General features: G+C 39.2%; 1 protein-coding gene across 1 annotated transcript in view; it reads right to left on the bottom strand.

Moving 5' to 3' along the window:
- Positions 1–2,519: 2,519 nt before the first annotated feature.
- The window catches only part of COL6A2 (collagen type VI alpha 2 chain), a 375,734-nt gene continuing 353,665 nt past the window's right edge, over positions 2,520–24,588 (bottom strand). Inside the window, exon 28 of the mRNA XM_063399946.1 lies at positions 2,520–2,716. Within this exon, the coding sequence (XP_063256016.1) occupies positions 2,535–2,716 (182 nt within the window). The 3' untranslated portion in view covers positions 2,520–2,534. The remainder of the gene's footprint in view (positions 2,717–24,588) is intronic.

The raw sequence follows: 24,588 nt of genomic DNA on the forward strand, positions 1-24,588 counted from the left end.
ACTCCAGCATGGAAAGGTGTCACACAGACCACCTAAAAATTGCTCATTTCTTCAAGTTCAGCAGGAAAGATACAACAGAAGATGCCAATGGTGCAAACTACTCTGTTTCCTTTTCCTCCATTAAGCTATCAAATGCCAAACTATCAGCTGTTGCTGTTCTAGGGTAAACTTTCCCTGACATTTTCAGCGAAAGAAACAATTTTTAGCTGCAGTTATCACAGATTCTTATGCTTGTAAAACACCATTTTAGGTTACTCTTTCCTTTGACATGTTTGTGAAAAGGTAGGAGGCTTATATTCTCTCTTTGCTCTCAGTGCCACTCAAAGAACCAAGATAGGCAAAAGTGTGAACTGCAAGCAAAATTAAAAATTTAAAATAATAAAAGGTAAGGAAATTCAGAGTATCTGAGTCCTTTTAATTGCACTCATATTTCTGCACTAAGACAGAGCCACTCATGAAGAACATTGACAGATGTCATTTACAGGTATAATCTGCAAGTCTCACACTTAAATTTCATAGCATTTTAAACACCAAATAACGCTGCAGTGAAAATGCTCTTACAGATGGTTTCCTGCATATAAGAGCAGTCCGTGGATAATGTTAATTGCATTACTTGATTCCTTAACAGAGAACTTCATTTCACTACTTTAAATACCTCTGCACTTTAAATCCCTGCAAATATCTGCATAGAAGAATTCAAGACACCCTGAGAGTGAAATGTTGGCACCTCTAACCATTTTGGAGGTTCTCCTGCAGCTATTATTTATTCATTATTTCCTAATATTTTTTGAAGTCGTGATGTTGACATTTGTATACTAAAATGTTTAAAAATTAAACCTCACTTTTCATCCATAATTAGAGAAAATAGACATACACAAACTGAAGTTTTCAAGAATAAAAGATACACCAACCTCAGAAACATCTGTCCTCCTCACTGAATGAATGAGGCAGAAAGTGATAAATTCAGGGTCCAGAGCTGAAAACACAACAATAATATTAGGTACTCAGATCTGAAAAGACAATGGTCTTTTTCAAAGTGCTTTCTGGAATGTATATTTGCTCTGCTTTCTTTTTCTAAAAATATTCCCCATTATTCTTACAATACCAGACTAATGACAAAAAGAATAATTTTCTCAGAGGAAGAATGTTTCAGTTTCTAAGTTTTTTGAATCTATGCATGAATAAAAATAGATTTCTCAAACAAAGTGCTTTAATATCAAACATATCAAGATAATGAAGGAATCAAGAAATTCTGTCTCTTTCTAACAGTCCTAATTTAACCACAGAAATCAAGCATTTCATTTATTCCTTGGGAAACTACTAAAAGGTATTAAAAGCTGCTGTTACTATTTGCTGTTGGTACACCAAAGACATTGAAATTTACACCACATTGCCAGAGATCCATTTATTGAGGAAAACTTCACTGCCACACCCAAGAGGAATATTCACATTACCCCAGGTATCTCACCCCAGCAGCACCCAGTGCTTACACCCCTGCTCTAGCAGTGACCACAGTGCCAACTACGGCATTTGCCCAAATAAATCCAGGAATTCACCACTGGAATTCACACTCTGAACAATAATTTGGGAGACAAGGCTGAAGATCACAGTAATCAACAAGATCAGTTATTTTAATTTTGTTTGAGGGGAAAAAAGCTCAACAAGCTATAAAGATGAGTAACCTGACATCCTCAAAAGCATTATACCTGTGGAATAAAAACATATTAACAACAGAAATTTCCCAAATCTTCCACCTTGCTTTGAGGAATATTTTCTACCAGTTAATCCAAAAAATAGATACTTTCTTGTTTTTTGGTTCTTTGGTTGGTTGAGTTTTGGTTGTGGTTTTTTTGTTGTTGTTGTTGTTTTTGCTTGTTTGTGGAGGGTTTTTAGTTGTTTTTTTTTTTGTTTATTTTGGTTTCAGTTTCATTTTTTTGTGGGTTTTTTGTTGTTTGGTTTTCTGTGGGTTTTTTTGTTTGATTTTTTGATTGGTTTTTTTTTGTTTGGTTTTAGGGTTTTTTGTTTGGTTTTGGGGGGTTTTTTGTTTGTTCTTTTGTTTGGGTTTTTTTGTTTGGTTGGGGTTTTTTGGGTATTTTTGGTTTGATTTGGTTTCTGATGGGGTTTTTTGTGTTTTTGGTTTTGGTTATTGTTTTAGGTTTTTTTGTTGGGTTTTTTTGTTGTCTTTTTTTGTTTTAGGGGGAGATTGTTTTGTCGGGTTTTTTTGGGAGGGGAGGGTGGTTCTCTGGGTTTTTTTTGGTTTTTGGGGTTTTTTTTGGTTTTGGTTTTGGTTTGTGAGTGGTTGGGGGTTTTGGGGGGTTTTTTTGGTTTTTTTGTTTTGGTTTGGGTTTTTTTGTGTGGGGGGGGTTTTGGGGGTTTTTTTTTGGTTTTGTTTTGGTTTTGGGTTTTTTGTTGGGTTTTTTTGTTTGTTTGTGGGGTTTTTTTGTTGTTGGTTTTGTTTGTTTGTTTGTTTGTTTTTGTTTTGTTTTGTTTTGTTTTTTGTCTCACAGGTCTGGGATCCCTGAAAATACATACATTCAACAAGAAGGATGGAGGGAATTTCCCTTGGGGGTGGCTGTGCAATCTGCAGACCAAAGGAACATCACCACAAGGAACAGCTGTAGAGTCAGACCCACCCAGACTGTCAAAAAAACCAACATCCCCCAGCGAGTGCTTTGCACAGGCACTCTGCCATCAGGCCAAGGCACCACAGCGAGCTGATAAAGACTGCACAGAGAGAATCTCAGGGGCAGAGCTGGAGCAAATCCATCCTTACCTTGCACCTTCTCAGGTAACCAACTGCCTCACCCACAGGGAGTGTCCCAGCCAACACCTAAACCAGGGATCCTGGGCTTTGCAGGAGGATTTCTGAGCACAGACATCACTGACCTGCTCAGAACCACTCAAGTGAGCCTTGTGGCTTCCAGGTAGCTCCAGCAGCAGGTAAGAGGTGTGCTGGCATCCAGCAACTGCTATGGTTCCTCATGTTGAAAGGTCACACAAAAACTCCACAGCCATGGCACTAAAGAATTTTTTTCCCTGCGAAAAGATTTGTTTTTCTGACCTTTAACCAGCTTACAAAAAAAAAAAAAAAAAAAAAAAAAAAAAAAAAAAAAAAAAAAAAAAAAGAAGAAGAAGAAGAAAAAATTCAGCAATTTTCTTGCACTTAATGAACCAGCTCCATGCATACTTCAAGCAGTGAACCACACCAACAGCACAGCAGCCAGGGTAGCCACAGCACAAACACAAGTTGAAGATGACAGCTAAGATCCCAAGCAGCAGCAAAAGAAATGTTTATTCCCAAGCAGCACCAAAATACTTCTTTGGTGCTGCCTGAATCTTGGAGCAGGATGATGGGAACTGCTGCAAGGTGGCTCCAGCCTCTGTCAGACCGAGTGGCCTCAGAGCCTGGGGCAGCCAGTGACAGCAGGAGGGCCAGGGGGTGTGGGCAGCCACACGAGGCTGCTTTGGGGAGCTTCTCATCACAGAAAAACTTTGAGACTTCAAAGCGTGACAGCTTGTTTGCCTCTCTACCTTTTTGATAGTTTTTATACCAAAATCAAATAGAAGCCATTTGCAATTACAGAATTAACAGGGGCATTTTAAAGTGGTTATCAGGATTGGGATGTTTTTTACAATGTTGTGAATTGTCCAGGAAATGATTTAATTATTATTTGTTTTTTACTATCCTGCATAAATTTAGACATGCATTTTTTAGCCCTAAAAAAAAAAAAAAGATACTTTAATCCTGGTGAGAAATACACAAATATCCTGTGTTTTAGCAGAGGCAGCTGGTTCCATTGCCAGTATCACCCTGCTGGGACTCTCCTCCCACCCATTTTAGCTCTGCCTTTTCCTTCGAGGACAAGGACAGATTGAATGGCCATTTTCAGTGAAATACAGCCACAGGCATGGTGACACCAGCATTACAAAAATGCCTTCTGGAAGCATTGCCCAATTCTTCTTCTTTCTTTGTTTTACAGATCAGTTTGTGGGAAGTTATTTGAGAACTGCTGTAAAATTCAGAGGTGATTTTTTTTAATGCACAGCTTTTCTTTCTCTTCATAACATGTACAGCTTTCCTGTGTTGCTATTCAATGATGCAAACAGTGAAATACAGTTCTCTTCTTCTGGGGAGAGAAAAGAGGATGGATTTTTTGGGGCAGCTATGGGGACCACTCCAAAAACTTCTTGAAAGTTGAAATTCCTTCACAGCATGCAATTTCTGTTCTAGAAGATCTACTTTAGAAGTGTGTAGCATGTGGCAATTAAATACTGATTTGGGAAAAGTATAGATAGAAAAAAATTTAAAATCACAACTTGCTGGTCTTTTAGCTCTAGTTAACCATAATAATAATAACAACATTTTTTGTTCCTTAAAAAACAGACAACAATGAGCACAAACAATACCCAGAATATCCCCACATTGTGAGACAAAGTATATATACAGCTTATCTATGGCAGAAACTGTGGTTTACCTTTTTATTAGCAATTACAATTCCTTGAGATTTACTCTGTCAGTTCCTACAGGTTCTGCTTATCATCTCAGACAATTGGACTCAATTTACCTGTCTCTACCTGGACTCTACCTGGACTCAGCTCTGCTGGCGTGTGCTGGGTGAGGACAGCAGGATATTCATCTCGTCCTCTGAAACAGAGTGGATTAATTTTATTAAGTCCAAAAACACATCAATAAAAATACATCTAACTAGTTATTCGGGGTTCTTGACTAAACCTTCTGCATAGCTTCCTCCTCTTCCCCTTCTCCCTCAGCCCAAAACAGAGGAATTTCAGTGTGGGAATATTATCATATGTCTAATGGGAGCTGCAAGTTCCAGCTTGCTTGAAAAACAAATCCTAAAATTTCACAATACTGAAATTAGACCATCACTACTAAAACACCACTAAGATCAGTGATAAACAGAACTAGAGTCTTCTGAAAATTTTCAAGAGCATGACTGAAATGTATGCACAGAAGAATATTTTTCTTTCCCTAGGCTCAGTGATGAATCCTGCATTGTTTTTTGTTCCAGTATATAGAAGACTTGTACATTTTATTGAATTACACAAAAACATTAGGAGCTATAATGTTTGTGTTGATAAAAACACAGGAAATAAAGTAATAGGAAATCAATATTATGTTTCTGCAAAAATAGAAGAGTAATCCAAATTCAAAATTCTTCAGCAGGTAAAAATATATATTTGATCTGATTAAAACCTGCAAGTTTATGTTCAGGTAAGTAAGTTGGATGGGAGTTTTAGGTTTTTCACTAGTGTGTAAAAAAGGTCTTTTTAATAATAATTTTCTGTATTCTCAGTTCTGAGGATACAAGAACCAACGTACAAATGCAAGTATTTCTAAAACAAAGGTGATATTTAATTATTACACAAGACATTAAAAGAATCATAGAATTTAGACTCTCTTTAGAATCACAGAATGGTTTGGGTGTGAAGGGACCTTAATGCTTGTCCCATTCCACCCCCTGCTATGGTCAGGGACATCTTCCACTGTCCCAGGCTGCTCCAAGCCCTGTCCAACCTGGCCTTGGCTCTGGCCTTCCAGGGATGGGGCAGCCACAGCTTCTCTGGGCACCCTGTGCCAGGGCCTCCCCACCCTCACAGGGAACAATTCCTTCCCAATATCTGACCTGATTTCTCCTCTTTCCTTTTGAATCCAGTATCACAAAAGTTTATCTGCAGTTTCTGACATTATGTGCACATGCTTAGGGTAGAACACGTGCCAGAGGAATAAGTGTAAGTGTAATTTCTGGGTTGTATGGAAACAACTGGAACAAATCCTGATCCCTTCAAATTTACACCTCCATTTCTGTATCTAATTACTATAGATAAGCACCCACACTTCTGAAACAGGAGCTTTTCTGCAACTGCTTTACCCTCTGAAAACTTCTTCATAACTTTTCCTGTATTAAATACAGTAAATCAGAACTGTATTTCTTGCTATCAGCTCTCTAGCTCAGAAGGTAAAATCAAAGGCTGCATACAAGATGGTCAGTATTTAAAAAGCTATAAAAATCCTATCCACTCTACTTTTATAAGCATTCAGTGAGGATATAAAGGCTTCGTTTTCACAGCCTTCTCCCTAGGACAACAGATTTCATCAGCACGAGGTGCCAGGGAATAATTTCGTGACTTAAAGTAAGAAAAGCAAAAGATAAGCATCGAAAGATGTGGAATCTTCCTAAAATCCTGTAATACTTTGTGAAAAGCAGGAGTATAGGAAAGTAGAGGTAAGGAAGGAAGGAAGGACATGGAGGGGGAGCTTGTACTATTGGGAAGGTGCTTATCATTACAACTGTGAGCACCAGGATCCACCAGAGTCAGGGCTATACCTCCCATTAAACACTATTAAATTTTGAAGAGCCACCATTAGTGCTGCAGGCCAGGTTCCTCTGACAGAACACTGCTTATCTCCAGTTTCCATCTTTGCCTGGCATCCATTACTGGAGAGTGCAAGAAAATATTACTGAGCGAAATGGATCTGTGCGCTGACATCTCTCACGTTCCCAGCATGTGCAGAGCAAATGCCACAAACGGAAAGAGAACAAAAGAAAGTCAGGAGACCAGAACAGCATTTCTTATAATGATGCTGTTCAAAGACCTTATTTCCAGTTTTTTTAGATGTTTTCTTATAAGTGAATGTGACAGAATTCACAGAATACAGTCAGAATACTGACTGTAGCTCAGTATGTTATAAATAGAATTTTAATACTTGTGTAGTTCTCTGTAATTTAGGGGGGCTACCGGAGCAGCCTTTAGCATAAAGACTCAAAATTTCCTTGTCAGTCAGTACAACAGAGTCTGCCTATTGTACAACTTCAGAATTTGAAGATTTGGCGAAGGTTTTACTAAGCACAGGGAAATGAGGTGGCAGCCAGCAAGCACACTGGGCCCAGCCTCTGCACATGCCTCTCCTCTGCTGGAGAAAGGAGGACTCAGACACCTCACTCCAAAGTTCATCACTCCTTTCTCTTTCCTTTTACATGAGAAACGTGCATTTCACATCATGGGCAAGGCATCCTATTTCTCTGACGGATATTTCATTTCACACCTAAAAGGAACAACACAATTATAAAACATATGCAAGGTAAACAGTCATGAGCACTGTGCAGAGAAGCACAACACAGAGTAGAAAAGCACCAGAATCAGGTATTTTATTCTCTAGGCATTACAGACTTTGAGTCATCCTAACATGAGGCAGAATACTGAGACTACTTGTAACTACATTCTTTCTTTTCCCTAAATGATTATCTTTTGACTAAAATGTATTTTTCTTTATTCCCCCTTTACTTTTACATAAATGCTCCCCTGATAAGGAAGTGTTATTGAGCTGTGAATCAACTGCAGCCAGTGGAAATATTGAACTAAATAAATATTGAAAAATATGAACCCTGATGTAGCAACATTCTAAATTTGAGAGTGTCTTCATGACACTGTCCAATAAAAAGAAATACATGAAAAGCTTCTGATTTAGAGAACGTTAACTTATTCATGACTATAAGTTTTCTTGCAAAGAAACAGAACTAATATTCATTACTGTAAATCTGAAGGACAACTGTGCAGGTATGAGTATTCCACAGATTTGGTTTTTTTTTTTTTTTTTTTCTTAGATGCAGGAAACTGAAGAACTAACCACAATCTGCACTGCACAGTTGTGCAACAATGGCCCTGCTGGGCAGAACTGTGAGAATGAGTCCTGTAAAAGAGCTGGTGGTGCTGCTTTGCTCCAGCAGGTCATTAAACCAAACAGATTCCTGTTCTTCAGGTACTCAAGCAATGCCACTGAATGCTTATGCAAGCCTGAAGTTAGGACGTGCGTAAATACTCATCTTGAATTCATGTTACATCTGTTTTTTTATTGTACCAGGGGTACTTTTAAGCTCCCTGTGCTAAAATTGAACCACAACAGAAAGACATTTAACTATTTTTATTTTTACTGTCAGCATTTAACTATTGCTATGATCATCTTGCTCCTCCTGAGTAAAATAACAATAAGCTTTAGCCATCAGATACCAGCCACTAGAATCTCAAGTACCAGAACACACTCCAAGAGGCATTTCTATTTTTCAGCATCCTTGTCTTCAACCTGAGCTATGAAGCAATCTAATATTCTCCAGAAAGAAAGTGATATTTTCTGTTATTATTGTACTAGTAGGTTCTGTACTCCAGGTGAAGGGATTGCATTTCACTCTAAAACTCCTTGACCTTCATTAGTGCTTCAGGGAGCTAGAAAGCCAGATGGAATAACAAAAAATTCAATAAAATACTCTAGTTCATATCTTTCTGGTTTTCTGAAACAACAAGGAAAATAATGGCCATCAGGTCTAAAGATTAATTTGAAATTAAATGCTTGCAGGCAAATGGATATGATAATTGCATTAAATCATATGCTGCTTATTTTTTAAAGGGACATGAAATCTTATAATTAAATCAACATCTAGATCATATTTTAAGTTATATTGTTTTAGTTAATCTATTTGGAAATAACTGTAAACAACCAAGGCAGTCATTAGATATTGCAATTTAATCAGCACTTAATTTTGACATTTTAAAGAAAAGGAGATGAAGGCTTAAAGTAAGATTTTTAGACATTCACAGACCAACAAAATATTCATATGTATTATGACCATGGAGGTTCATACCTACCTGCTGTATTTTGTTATCCTAAGTCTCAGGACCATCATACAGTGTATGTGTCATGTAGATTTACTGAAGATAAGTTTACATGCACAGATAGAATAGTGTTCCTGGAATGAGTGATTCTCCTGCATGATTATCATGGAAACCTAAGGTGGAAAAGAGCTCCAAGATCACACAGCAGTGTCTCTGCAAGCACTTTACTCTGGACCACATTTTGATATCCCCTTTCTACTTACAGAGTGCTTTACTTGACATGTTATTTAACCAATGGCATAAAAATGACCCAGGTTTGCCCCAGTTTTGATTGAATATTAAGACAGATCTGGAAATTACAACTACAACTTAAAAGTGTTCCTTGACTTGATGGGAAACAAGGGGAAGAGGAAAATTTATGTCACTAGCAGCAAATCTCTCCAAACCCAGAAGCTAAAACATTTCCACTAGCATATTCCACAGATACACATATATACATGTATATATAAATGTGTTTAAGAACCTATAACCCATTTTTAAACTGCTTGGCAACCTCCAGAGACATATATTTACCAAAATTGTACTTTCTACCCAGGAAATTTAAACTTTTTATTAGGCAATTCTATAAGCATAATCCACACCATTTCAAATACCTCCTTTTCAGGAGCACCCAAACAAAAGCAATGTACATTTTCTTTCAGGAAAGTAATTACGTCTAATTCTTGTATTGGTGTTTCCAGGACTACTACCACCCTACTGCCAGAAAAAATTCCCATCCTGTTAGTCCCATGGATCACCTGCCCTCAGCCTACATGACACAAGGCTTTCCTGGTCTCTCTAAAGAGAATTATATAAAGTCCTTGTGGCTACAGTCCAAACACAAATGAGACTCTTCTTTTTGCCCCTCAACTGTGGGATTACAAATTTTTTAACAGGAATCTTTTTATATCACTGTGCTAACCACCCATTACAAGTTCCCTGCATTTAAAGGCATAACTTTCCCTAAGAGCTCTTGGTGGCACATGAGTAATGAGGATTTTGGAAGCTGCGACTTTTTTAACTTGTCTGATTTCAAGATGTCAAAACCAACAACTCTGCTGTTATTTTGAAGCCATGTCAATAAAGATGTTTGTTAAAGATAGAGCAATTTAAAACCCCATGTTAAAACAGCATTTTTAAAGCACATTTTTCATCTGATGCTGATAAAATCTGATTTGATAAAATAGATCTGATCTATTTCATGTTAAGCTAGCCAAGTTTGTAATACTCAGAAATATACATTAACTCATGGCTTTTCTAATGACATTATCCGTATTTACCTAATTCTTTGTGCTTCTACTTGGGTGCAACAGTTTTTTTAGAATTGTGTGCTCAGTAGCTCCATTTTAGATATTTCTGTTGAGAAATACGAGGAACATTTCAGAAGGTAGTGCACAGATGCCAGGGTTTTAATTTGGAATTTTAAAGAACATGTTCTTTAAAGTTCTTCGGACTTTGTTGAGGCTATTTAGGGCTCAAACCATAGCTCTCCTTTAACAAGTATGAAGATGTGCATTTTGGGGTAGAACTAAAATGGAAAAATTATGTGCAAAATTCATAATTTGTATTAAATTCACAGTTTAATCCACATTTTCACTTGGGTTTATGCTTGCAAAGATTGCATGTAAAAAATGTTGAAATCATAGCAAAAAAGTCTTTGATTTTTTTAATGTTTTTTTAAGAAACAAGAGCATCCAATTTAAAAACCAGATATATATGTGTGTGTGTATAAATATGGCAAACTTGCAAAAGCAGTCATTTATAAAGATGCACATTCTATCAGCTTGTACACAAAACTCTATAAAGGCAAGATCATTCCTCGTTCCTTGCTATAAATTTGACATTAATTATTTTTTATTATTGGTCTGGTTAGAGAGTCTAGTGTTTGCATGCAGAATAGCAGAAATTTGCATACAAATAAAAGCTGTGTAGTCATATTTTGTTCTAATTTCCCATACACGTCCCTAAACAGCCCAAGATATATAAATTATAGTATCATTTAGCTAACAATCTATGATGGCTACGTGTAATAACATAACCTGCCCAGGATTTAATTAAGCAAGTTCAAAACATGGAAATTAGAAGTAAAGAGGCACTAGAGAAAGATAAATTTAAAGAGCTGGCCTCCATTTTTAAGCTTTCATGATTTTATTACCTTTATTAAGAATGAGGGTATATGCAGAGGGGATAAACGCTTACTGTTTATCTTATTTTTTTCTTTCCACGACAGAGAAAAAAAGACTTTGTTCTTAGTGTCCCACCCTTTACTTTAGTACTTTTGGAGAAGGCTTGAATTTTCATCCACCAATGGCAGCAATAAAATCTATCTAGAAAAAATAATGCTAAAATTCCCTTAAGCTTGTGGTGACTGGGTGTGGGGAGACAGAGCACAGTGATGCCATCTGTCAGTGCATGAGGTTCTACAGACTGTAAACATCACAAAATCGAGACTACACATGGGGAATTTTCTTCTCACATTTATGTAGCCCAAGATGAGCAGGAAAGTTTCCTTTAACAGCAAACCCTGTTTTTCAGTGCCTGTATTCCATTTATCTGTGCAAAACAGCTAAATGTGAACTAACTTTACCTTAAAAAGGAACAACCCCATATCCTTTTGTTAGAGTAAATGCCATATTGTCTCAGGTCTAAAACTGGCAAAAGAGCAATTGCTCTGATTTTTCATGGGATGGTTTATGATGTTGGGTCACGTTTGACACCGCATGATCTACCTCTAATGTGTCCCACAGCAAGACATAGTTTTTCAGAAGCTCAGAGGTAAAAATGAAAGACAACAATCTTACCTACACCACCACGTTTTTTTTAAAGCTAACAATCTTTACACCCACTGCATTTATTTAGCTTCTCTTAGCAGTTGCCATTTCGTTTAAATTATCCAATCATTTGTTGGCTGGGGTTGTTTAATTACATGCATTTTGGGGTTTTGGTTTGGTTCCCTGCCACCACCATCACACCTATCCCATTTTGTTTTAATTGTGGGGCAATATTCCTTTAAGTCTTGCAAAAGTAAGTGATCAAGGAGAACCTACTTTGAAATTCCTCTCACACAGCTAGAACACGTCATCTATTACAGATATTTAATTCCTTCCCATTATTACATCAGAAATCATGAGTTTGAGTACCTACTACGACCTGAGGTACTTGAGGTGAGGTGGAACAAGACTCCTCTTCATAGAATTTTGCTACAGTGGGAAAAAAATTTTGGTTTGGTTGTGGTTTTTTTGTGATTAGTCTCTGCCAATCATTTTGATAGCAAACCTTTCTTTAATGCACCACAACAAAATGAAACTCAGGAACCATCCCTCAAAACAGGCCATGGGATGTTGGCTTGTTGGGGGTTTTCACAATTAACTAAGTTAGAGGGGTCCTGTTCTCAGGTTACTTAAAGGACAAAAGTCTTTCTTGGAACTTGTGCCAAGGAAAGGTTCTGCAGAGATTTTCATGGAATGTAACAGTATTTCTCTTTTAACTCTTAAATGAAAAGGATTTGTCAGTGTTGTTCAGACCATCAGAATGAGAGGAAAGAGGAAAGTGCTTGTGTGTGCAGGCAAACACATAAAACTACCACCAAGAAGGTAAATTAACCTCCGCAACTCCTTATTAATAACTAGAGATCAAGGACTCTAGGTTTGCAAAGTTTGTTTGTGTGATGCCTCGTCTGCTTTCTGAGTGTTGATTTTCAACCTGTGCTTTATTTCTGATTTATTTTTCAAATCCATATTGCCAGGAGGCTGGAGTGACTTTGCAATTGGGAGGACAGCTTTCCTCTCAGGTACTTTCAGAACCTGTTCCAACAGCTCTGGGTTATCCCTTGCCACACACTGATTTCTAGGCACAGATGCATCATCTACAACATATATTGCACTTTATTACGTGCAAATGCAGTGGGATTATAGATTGTATATCTGCTAATTTCTCAATATGTCAGCTTCAGATTGCGCTTTTGAACCATTGTTAATTGTTACAACAAACAAAGTGACTTTATCACATAAATCAGCCAGCCCTTTTTTACATCCAGAAAACCATGATGATGCTAAATACTCTCCATCATGCTTAGACTGGCACTGGGGGTGAAATCTTCTGTAAACTTACAGAATTATGACAGTGCAAGTGTTCCAGGAAGTTACATCAGGACTAAGATTTCACTGATAGGACTGTAAAATGATGAAATAATCCAAAACAGATACTTCTGAGAAATAACGCTTAAAAGGGTCTACAATTCCATTGAGCCTTATTTTACAAATTAGCTTTAAAATTTTTGATCCATATCTTCTTTATTTCCTATCCCATGTTCTGTGTGTATAGTACAACAACACAAGACCCTTCTTCCAGACAGTGTTTCTTACAACAGGAGATAAAGCTATTTGTGGAAAGAAGAAAAAAAATACTTTCAAACTCAAAGAATCTGCATTCATTTTTCCACAAGCAAACAAAAGGGCTTGATAAAAAATGCAGAATAGTGAATCTCATAAAAATGTATAAAGAGATATATAGATGGCCATAAACAGCATACTAGCATTGCAGTATTTACATTAAAAGTTCTTTCTAGTATTCTCTGCAATTCATAAATTTCCTTTGTTGTAAGAAAAGATCTTAATTGTCACTTACTATTTTGAAAAAATCAGAAATACTGCAACTGCAGGAACATGTAAAAATGTCTGGGACTACTCTGCATTTTCATAATTTCAATTTTGCTCCACAAAGGGGGAAAAAAATCCCATCATTTTTCAAGCCCTTCAGCATCTGTTTATGGAGTCAGAATTTAATATAACAATTGTCTTCTGATCCACTTGAATTTTGATGCATATCTTAAGAAAAATACATGAATAGGACATCTGGAGATGCTAATTTAATTCCTTAAGTTCAATTTTTTCTGGACCAAAATAATCCGATCTTTTTAACAGAAGCACTAAGGAGCTCAATGGATTTTTTGATTTATTTTAGATTCAAAAACATATGTTTAGTTCATAAGAATATTTACATATTTATAGCCTTTCTTTCTATATGTTCTTAAAAGGAAATTATCTCAGTAATTCTAGAAAGGCAAAGAAAAGAAGGTATTTCTTCTTCCATATTTTAGCTTAAATAGCAGAAATGCTAACTCTAAGGTTTATGGTGCAAAGCAGAGTTTCAAACTAACAAACTGCATTATACAGAATTCTGGTTTTCCCCATTTTAAACCACATTTCTGGATTCTTTTTCCTTTCCTCACCACCTTGGAAAGCAGGGAGAGCACCCTAAGGGCACACAGAAAAGCAGGGACTGAACTCACTGTTCTGCATAACTCCACTCCTTTTCCAAGCACCAAATTCACTCAGGTTTCATGCTCACCCTAATCACCACAGAGATAATCCTGTTTGCATTGTCATTTTCCATGACTTAATAGTAAATGTCTCATTCCATAACTGAAGCAGGACTCTATCGATTCCCTGGCTGGTTTTGTTAGTTGTGGGACTTTTCACTCAAAACACTAAACTGCATTTACAGAGTTCATACAGCTCTATTATTTGTTTATTTTGTGACTTACATGAAATCAAAACAAAAGATGTTCCCAGACAACCAAGAAACACCCATTTGGGTAATGGCAGATAGAGCTCACCAGAAAGGCAGTGGGCCAAGAGGATGTGCAGACTTCTTTCACCAACAAGATCCTCACCAGTGCTCAGGACACAGCCCTTCCCTGCTTCCTTCTGTCCCTCCAATTCCTCTTATAGCTAGAGTGGGAAAGTGCTCCTGAAGTTAAGGATAAGGCAGTGTTAGGAAATAGCAGGGAAGCAGAGCATGCTGATATCAAAAAACTACAAAAAGGATGACTGGAGCTTTGAGCAACCTGGTCTAGTGAGAGGTGTCCAGAGTTGGAATGGAATGAGCTTTACAATCCCTTCCAACCCAAACCACTCCAAGATGCCATAACAGAGCTCTGCAACTGCAGCCTTGGGCAGGAGGAGTACAGAGCAAGCCTCACGACCTGCTCTGGCCACCTGATTTGGGTTTCAAGAAACAGGCCAGAAAAGCTGGGACACTGGTTTGGAAAGGGAGTGGTTTAATTAAGAGAGATGGCAGGGATTGCAGGTACAGGATGTGACTCAAATTGACAGGCAGGTGTAGACACAAGTGCTACAAGAGCCCTGACTCTCACCTGGCTGGCACAGAGCTGTGTTTTAGAAAATCAATCCTGCTAGAAAGAAGTGATCAGGCACCTTTCCTTTCTGCAGCTTGTCTTGCTGGAATATCTCAGCCACAAGATATCTCACTGATATCTTGTCTGCATGGAAACTTCCACAGCATCTCCAAATCCAGTGTGTTGAGAACAGGGCTATCTCCCTTAACTCAGGGCTTGTATATTTGCTCTTTTGCTTCATACTTTCAGGAAAAAGGGAAGAAAGGGGAGAATGTTGTTCTCAAAAGCTTACAGTGACAAGAAATGCCACACAGTGTCCAAACACATTTGCTTAAACTACTTCCCACATCCCCAGCAGGAAATGCTGAAGAAAAATGGGAGAAAATAGAACAGGATCTCCTTTCTTCCCTAACACACTCACATTTTTTTCTGGCTATCAACAGTTACAGCCTTGAACTTTATCAGTGCTGCTGTGCAATATCTGTTTTCATACCGATGCACTTCACAGGGAATCACAGCTGCTTGGATCCATTCTGTAAATCCCTCGTTCCTAGTAAAGGAACAGAGATTTGGTTTGGCTCAAATGACAGCAATCAGGGGGCTTTCAGCAGAAAGATCTGACCTCGTCTTCCTTAACATAAACCAGCAATAATCCAGTAATCTGACATGGCAAGATAGATTTCATAAATCAAGAGCTAAATGCCTTCATTTCTTCTGCCTGCTGAACTCCCAGAGTCTGAACTCAAAGTCAGATCCTACTTGTACTGAATTGAATAGCAGTACTCCCATTGATTTTGGTGGGTCTAAGTTTTCACTCACTAAAGCCACAGGGGTTTTAAAACACTTTTTGGCATACAGAGAAAAGCAAAAATAACTTATTTAGCTTTTTGTTTTACAGTAATTCTGGGCACTATTCTATATTTTCTTAGAATCAATTACAGTCTCCTCTACTTCCCTTGACTATTGCCTATTTTGTGATTGATGTATTATTTCAAGTAATATATAAAGCTTTATACCTATTTATTGACAACATGCTAAGTTAGGTGCCTTATAGGCAATTTTCCATCTTGAAAAACCAAGTGCTAACAGTGAACTCCAGACATGTCAATACAACAGGCTGTTATCATTTTGAACTTAAATGTACATATTAATCAGCTAATCACTAATCCCTGAAACCTCTGACTGCAATACTGGCAGGTCTTCTTAAAAACTCTTTCCAAGCTTTCATGTCTGTTGTTCCATTTGCTTAAGGAATTGTTCATCATTGTTCACATAAATGGCTACTTAGTGAAATGAACTAATTAACAAAGAAGTTAAATGGAGAAATAAATCTCAAGCTCAAGACTACTGAACTGTTGTGGTCCTCTTCCATCCAAAGCCACCAGGAGGGCTTAAACTTATAAATATTGCTGCAATTTCAAAGCCTTTCACACATGTGAAACGTGAACCATTTAATCCCTATTCTATCATGCTGAACAACCACTACATATAATCCCTATTCTAGCATGCTGAACAACCACTACATATATATGTAAAATATATGTAGTACATATATTAAAATATATGTAGTACAGTACCAAATATAGCTGTCCCCATCTGAGCTCTCTTTTCCTCTTGCTTTCCACTTGAAACCCTTGATTTGCTTTTCAAGATCAATTTAAGAACTATTCCTCTGAATGCTTTTGAACTATTTTATTAATTGTTTATTGATCTGTACCTTTGGGACTCACAGATCTTTAGATCCATGTTTAATTTCTGTTAATTTTTGCTCCAACTTTTCTCTAATATCCAGTGAGCATATTCATATTTTAAACTCCCTCAATATTTTGACCGATAATGTTTTACGAAAAACTTGGAATCAGATTAACATTTTAAGCTAAAACTAGCAATGCAATTGCTTCCATTCCTGCTTATGTTAATAAATGAGAGTGTCTTGTTGAAAGCAGTAGGAAGCAGATGTACACTTTGTCAAAGTGTGAAGCTCAATGATTTGGGTGATAACATATGCATATGCGTGTATATATATCTAGATATAACTGAATAACAACATTTTTAACCTCTAATACTCCAATTTCTTTATATAGTAATCTCTATGGTTTTTTTTCTTTTCCACACATGAAAATGGCAGACTTATTGGAGGAAAAAAATGACTGACAGGATCACAGAGTAAGCTTACAGCAGGACCCAGAACTGAACCTTTTCCTCCCAAATTTCAGTCCAAACCACTGTGAACTGGAAACTCAGGGAAAAACATGTTGTTCCCATGGAGCACTGGAACTGAAAATAGACACACACACACAAATTCTGTAAAAGGATAAATTATAAATTTATGTTCTTAGACCTGAGCAGTTTATCTCTGATTAACCACACAGTGCATCAAACACGTTAATGGTGTTTTAACTGATATGATGTGGGAGATACAGTAACACTGCCCAGCATTTAGCTTGCTAATGGCTTCTTAATTACAAAATGATATTAAGGCTTCATGGGAAGCTGCACCCTAATGCTCATGGCCCCTTTTATCCCACTTGAGCATTTCAGTATTAATGATTGTTTTAATTTCACCGCTATTTTGTCCAGCCCTATCTTTGACAATTCCTCGGTTCCTTATTTTGAGTATCTCAGCTACAGTGTTGATATTCATACTAATCACTCTTCTGGCATCTGCAGTGTCAGCTTGGAGCTGATTCAGGAAAAGCCATGAAATCACAACACTACAGTTTCCGTAATTTTCTGCTATTTAGGATGCATGTAACTCAACTTCTGAGCTTTAAAGATGCATCTGTAAGGCTTCTCGCTGTCATTTTGAGGGAAAAAATGCAAACCTCAAACCACCCTTGTGTTCATGATATACAAACAATTCTGTTTCCTCCCATGAACTTAGACTAGTTCTTCTTCATAACAGTGATAACAGAAAACTTCAGAGTTCAAAAGAGGTAAAAGGGTAATGCTGGTTCCTCTGATTTAATATCTTGTGTCTAGCCAGTTTGCTTTGTGGACCACTATCATCAGATACAGGTATCTTTATTAAAACATCATGCCCAGCTTAGACTCTCTCAATCTCCCCTTTTTTCATGATCATAGACTGGTTTGGGTTGGAAGGGACCTTAAAGATCATTTAGTGCCAACCCCCTCCCATGGGCAGAGACCACTTCCACTACCCCAAGTTGTTCCAAGCCTTGTCCAACCTGGCCTTGATTCCAACTTTCAGGGATGGGGCAGCCACATCTTTTCTGGGCAACCTGTGCCAGGGCCTCCCCACCCTCACAGGGGAGAATTTCTTCCTAATACCCAACATAAATCTACTCACTTTCAATTTAACACTCTTCTTCCTTGTCTTGTCACTCCAGGCCCTTGCCCAAAGTCCCCGTCTAACACTCTTGGAGCCCTTTGAGCACTGGGAGGTGCTCTGAACTCTGCCCAAAGCCTTCTCTTCTCCACGATGACCAACCCTAACTCTCAGCCTGTTAATCAGAAATATCTCAACCCATGTGAGTTAGTCTGCTACAAAAGCTCCATAAGAATCACAAAATACAATAACCACCTCAAACATCTATTTCTTCTATTCAGGATCACAGGTAACACTAAGAGTAGCATATTCAAATTCTTAAAACCAGTAAAAGAAGAAAAATCAAGATAGTTTGTATTTTCCTTTGATCTTCCACTCTGACAGAATTCAGAAATCAGCAATAACAATATCTCGGTTGTCAAAAATAACAAAAAGTCCTGTTTACTTAGCAGGGCCCAGACTATCAATAGTAATCAAGGCTCTGCTTCCCAAACAGAAACGGCTTGCAAACCACTCCAACAAAAGCACTAGCTCAAGGGTAAGTAGCTGTGCCCAGAATATAAAATTGAGCAAGTTCCATCCCCAGCATTCCAGGTCTGTTCATCTGTACATGGGTCAAAATATATTCACCAGTTCCCCCAGGGATCCCTGATTTTCAGCTCTTGTTGTAGCTCACTGTGATTGCTCTCTAATTACCTCAACTATGCATCCAACAAAGCAAATTTACTACTCTGCCTCAGATGTCCAAACCCAATAGTTTGACTGCTTTGGCTTCTTTCTGTGGTTCTGGGTCTGCTTTTTGTGCTGCTGTAGCAAAGGTTACAGCTTTCTGCATCTTTCCTATAGCACATCCAAGCAGATTACATGAGGCAATAATTTATTGTCCTAATCCTTTATCCAACAATGGATGCCTGCAAGGACAGAAAGTTCTCTGCTATTGACTTCAAGACCAAACCTACTGCAGTTGAAATTCAGATGTGTCCACTAACACCACTGATTGCAGAGCTTTCTTGGGGTGTGTTTCCATCGAGTCATGGAATTCTGTAGATTGAAAGTTTGTACTTAAGGCTAACATTTTATGTACATCACACTGCTGCAAATCAAGACCATACCTAGAGCAGTTCCCAAACTAAAGCATCTGCAGGAAAATTGTTTTAATTAATGATACCTTTATATAATGATAGAATATGGAACAAAGTCAAGCCAAAAAAACCCTGTTCAAATGCCAGTGCTCCATAAAGAAAGAACCCTTGATAAGATCACCTCACACCAGAAAACAAACCAAGTCATATTACTGGAGTGCCAGAGCACATACTGGAGATTTTATTTCACTGGTAATATGTGCAAGTTAGAGGATTGAACGGACGTGTTTAAAAGATACTTAAAATTTCTCATATCACTTAACTAACTTTCCCATACAGGATGGGGAGTCTTTGTGTCTAGGAGGGGGATTTTTTAGATTTCTGTTTAGATTTAAACTAAGAAGGTGCCACTGCATTATCACAAAGCCTGAACACAAACCTTCAGTGACAGTTTGGCAGATTTTTGAAACAATTATGAACTAAATACCAAAGCAAGGACAGCTCATCTGGGTCTGCCAGCAGATAAATTTGATGACAGCAGCAAACTGTTCTTATGGGGAAAAGGAGCTTTCTGCAGAGCTCTTATCCTCAAGGTAAAACAGGCCTTGCTATTTTAGAAGTCTTGTATAAGAGGCCAAAGATTTTTTTCCCTATTCTATTAAGGCACATTCAGGTTAGTAGCACTATAAAATATATTGAGTTTTTGTCAACTTTGCTGACTTAGGCTAAAGAAATTGCATTTATTCCTAATACCTTGACATTGTTATGGTCAGTCTAACAAAAAACTGCATTCTCCACAGCAGCTGCAACTTTCCTGAAGCATTTTTGAAAATTCTATTTTGATCATAATTATAGAAATTTGCATCCTGTGAAGAAGGGTTGGGACCAGTAAACAAGAATATGACTCCCACAGAGCTTCCTAGACAGGAATTTTTCTGTATCTGTACTCTGCTAATTCTTTAATATCTGTATTAACACATATATTTTTACTTCTCTCAGGTACTACTACACAAAAATGCAAGAAATGTCAGATATTATAGAACATTTGGTACATTCAACTGGATCCAATAGTGCTCCCTATTAGATCTCAATGCATTTTGCTGACACCTGACTATTATGAACAATGTCACATGCTATTGTGACTGTCATTCAACCATTCTCCTGCTTATAATGCTGCATATCAAATGCTGAATAATGCAGGCTTCTCACAGAGATGGCATGGCTTCCATGCAGGCTTCACTTCTTGTTACAGGCAGAACATGCACCCAGCACTCCCATGTCCTACCAGCAGCTTTGCTGAATTGTTACATTCTCCCCATTGTTCTTTGGCTTGAAATTTGTCTTCATGTAAAATTTCTGTTCTGTTGTAAACATTAAAACTCCAATTCCCAGGCACAAAGATGATTTTGGATCTGTTCCACGCTTCCCAAATGCTTTTCTCACCATCCGTCCTAAGTCAACGGTAAATGTGCCAGACTGACTGAGACTCAGGGGTGCTCCTTATTCCCCAGGAGCTGCAGAAGAGGCAATGGCACTGCAGGCTCCTACCTAGAGGTGCCAAACCGTGTCCATCATGACCTGGTGGAAACAAAACAAGTGACTCTGGGTGGTTTGTGTGGAGTGAACACAAGATCACTACTGTTCCTTGCAGCCACAGCTATGATGTGGCAGCTGTACTGCAGACCAGAGGAAAAGAAACCATTTTTAGCACACGGGCCATACAAACATAGCTCTGGCTGTCATTTTGGACCAAGACAGGAAACCGAGCAGTGAAAGGCCTCGTATTCCATTGTGAACTCTGTGAACCTGCCTGGTCACAGGGAACACCTCCTGACTCAGCCTTCCTGCGTGACACAGCTCCAGAGAAGAGGTCATCCATGCTCATTGCAAGTCGGCTTTAACTAGGCACAGACATGTAAAACATCAGCAGGCTCAGCTTTGCTCCAGGGATTCCCAATTTGTCCATGAGGCATCAGCATCACCTTCCACACATGCAAGGGGCTGCAAACAGCAATTGCTGCAGTGAAAAATCTGCATGCAGCAAATCACTGTCACAGCCCATGCTGTTGAGAGAGCTTGTGCAGCTCATAGGGGATAAAACAAGTTTTGTCTAATGCAGGCTACTTCATCATCTGTTTTACACCAAAGCCTTCATGTTACACCTCACTTAGTTTATCTGCTCTTGCTCACAAAGAGAGGAGACGATCATGGAGAGGTGCTGCAACAGAACCAGATGGTCCAACTCTCCCAAGCCTTGGCATTGTGTGTCTTTCTGTAACTTTGGTATTTTTATCTTCTCTCGCCTCCCTTGGTCCCATCTGCACCTTCCTCTTTCCCCATGTCTGTCACGTTGTTTTTCAGTTCAGCTTCCCCAGGAGGAGATGCTTATGCTGTCATGCTTCTCTCACAGTGAACTCAGCAGACAAAGGAATGGGACTCCTCTGGATTTCATGACGATATGCTTGAGGGGAGCAGAGATTTCCCAAGAATGCTTCCTAGTAAGGGCAAAGCTTTGTGCTGAGCTTTCACCTTTCACATGAGGCTCCACAGCAGGGGCCTGTGCAGAGGTCCCACCACTGCCCACAGGCATTGAAGGTACACAGAAATAGCCCTGAAGGAGCTTGTGGTCATTTCCCAGGCACTCTGAAACTGCTTTTGCACAGCTTTTACTCTCCACCTTTTCCCTACTCTTGCCTGCCCACGTCCCAGCCAGGCTGGATCTTGTCTCTTGTCATCACTGCTGATCCCCTCCTGTAAAGCCCCTTCTCACACGTCTACCAAAAACAAAGGGCGGAGAAAAGGGAATTTCTTTCTCTTTGCTCTAGTCTGGCATGAATCATGAATAAGAAAACCCACATAAAGCTATTTTCCCACTGCTTTAACTGCCAGCCGGGGCTGACTGCAGTGGACAGATGTTGCTCTGCATCAGTTGGTGATCTGGTAGTCAGATGAAGGGGCCTAAAACCCCCAAATTTCTTCTTAGTTTCAGTTGCAAAGAACGTTCTATAAGTTAAGCAGTGAAAGAATGCCAGTTTTGGTGGCATGGCAAATAAGTTTATAAAGGAGTGTCATGGGTTGGCACTGGCCAGATGTTAATGCACCCATGAATATGTTTTTTTTTTCCCTAACAGCTACTGTGGGATGTGATCAGGAACAGAGCAGAGCAGGCTTAAATCTTGAAAACAAAAAAAACCACCAAAACTTTATTACATTACATAAGAACAGGGACAGAAATACTCTTAAACACACACAGAGACAGAAATAAAAACTTCTTAGAACATTTCTTCTCCCAGTTTCTACCTCCCCACACATCACTCTTCACAGACCAACCTTTGGGTTTTAGATCAAACAATCACCACTCAAAAAAAACCAAACTAATCTTCAGTTCAGCAAGGGAGAGAGGAGTCTCTCTGGCACCACAGACTGTTCTCCAGAACACACAGGTCCACTCCTTATGTGTTCCCATGTCACCCATAGCACCGCCCGGAGAAGTCTGCCAGGGTGACTCTCTCCTTTTTCCTATGTCCAATGCTCTCACTGCTGTCTCATAGGCTAAAACTACATACAGGGCTCTTTTAAGGATACTTGCATGCCGAGCTCTCCCCTTTTCACCCAGGGGCCGGGGTTCCAGGAGCAGGTCTGCCCTGAGGGCAGAGGGCGCCACCTCACCCTCCCCCTCTCTTCTCTGCTCGCTCCAACTCTTCAAGTGCCAGTCACTGTAGCAAAAGCAAGGGGCAGCTGCATCCACCCAAAAATGCAGTTTATGTTCAAAAGAGACTTAAGTTCAGTCCATGGCTGACATTATGCAAGAAAAGTCCAGCTCTGAAGGCTACTCCTCTCATTCTTTGCCCATCAGGTTCCTTCCAATCGTGCTTTATCACCTCGGTCTCAGGCCGCTTCCTTCTCTTTTTTTTCTAAAATCACCAGTCATGAGAATCAATGTCTAAGAAAAGTTTCTTTCTGCCAAGCAAGGGTTAACAGTTTCTGGCTCCCGGCAGGGCTGCAGGCTGAGGCACTCCCAAGCTGGGCAACCCCCCCACATGGCTGAGCACCTTCTCCCAGAGTTTGGGGGGAAGAAGGGGTGAGCACACACAGAAGGCACTTCCACAGTTTTCCACCCCTCCATCCTGGACGGGGCAGCTCAGTTCCAGTCCTGTCCCCTCTCTTCTCCCCCTGGGGCTCCGGCTTACCTGAGCCGACCACGTGTTTTCCCCTCCCCCACCCAGCCTCGTGGCCGGGCAGGGGAAGGAGGCCGGAGCCGTCTCTCTGCTGAAAACCCGGATCTGAAAAGAGACCGAGCCCCCTTGGGGGTCCTGCTTTTAACTCTTTGTGTCCTCAGAGGCGCGTCCAAACCTCCGAGTGACCAATCCAGGTGCCAGCAGAAAAGCTGATCACTGATTGGACTGCCCACATCCCCCTGGAAAAATTCACCTCCCCCGCAACCACGACAAGGAGTTTGTTCATGTATTCAAATATATGCTCTATATTTAAATTTTATTTCTATGAAGTTCTGCCTTCCTATGAATACTATTACATACCAAGGATAGGATCTTTAGCCCATTTACTCAGATGTAAATTAGTGTCTTGCTTTTAATCCTCCCTCTGCTTTTATTGCTTTCATTGAACAATAGGGAAGCCTACTTGTAGCTAATTTACCACCTGAAGACACTAAATAAAAGTTGCAGTGCTTCATTTATTACATCTCTCCCTAAGAATGAAGACACTAGGCATCCAGTCAAGGCTATGTTTTTATTAAATATTTTGACCACTGAAATTAGAATATTTATCCAAACAAACTCCCCATGAGGGAATCCAACCTACACCACATTATTTATTGGTGAGTTTTTAAGTGAGGTTGGTAGTGCTGACCCTTGTGTGAGTCTCCAAAGCACATTTTCATATTTTCATTCTCAAGATCTACTGTTTTAGCAAACTTTATGGCATGTTGTCTCTTGTGTGTTACACCCTTTATTGTCTAGTTTTTACTAAAGTATTCTGGCACTCTCAGAATAAAGTTAGAGAAGGGAAGAGAACCAACCTGTCCAAAAGGAAGTATCCAATGCCCTGTGTGCTCCAGCCTGCTCCAGGCTGTTCCACTGACCCCAGACCATTTCCCACAGCAGCCCCCACACATAGCTTGTGAGGTCAGAGCTGTTTCAGGTGCATTCTCTGCCTTTCTGGCAGACCAGTCCCTTTGTTCCCATAAAGAACACAGACTACATCAAGCAGAAGCCATATCGGTTGGAAATTCCCTATTTACACAAAAACTGAAGTTTGTAATTCTTAATTCCCAGTAGAGGACTTAAAGATTCTGAACTGTCTGCAGATGTCACTACTGTGGTTTTTAAGTGCAGGCTCTCTCCTGTCTCTTACCTGGTCCGCCCTGCTTGATGCTGACAATGTAAGTCCTG

This window comes from Prinia subflava, chromosome 6 (assembly GCF_021018805.1).
Source record: "Prinia subflava isolate CZ2003 ecotype Zambia chromosome 6, Cam_Psub_1.2, whole genome shotgun sequence".
Taxonomy (NCBI): Eukaryota; Metazoa; Chordata; class Aves; order Passeriformes; family Cisticolidae; genus Prinia; species Prinia subflava.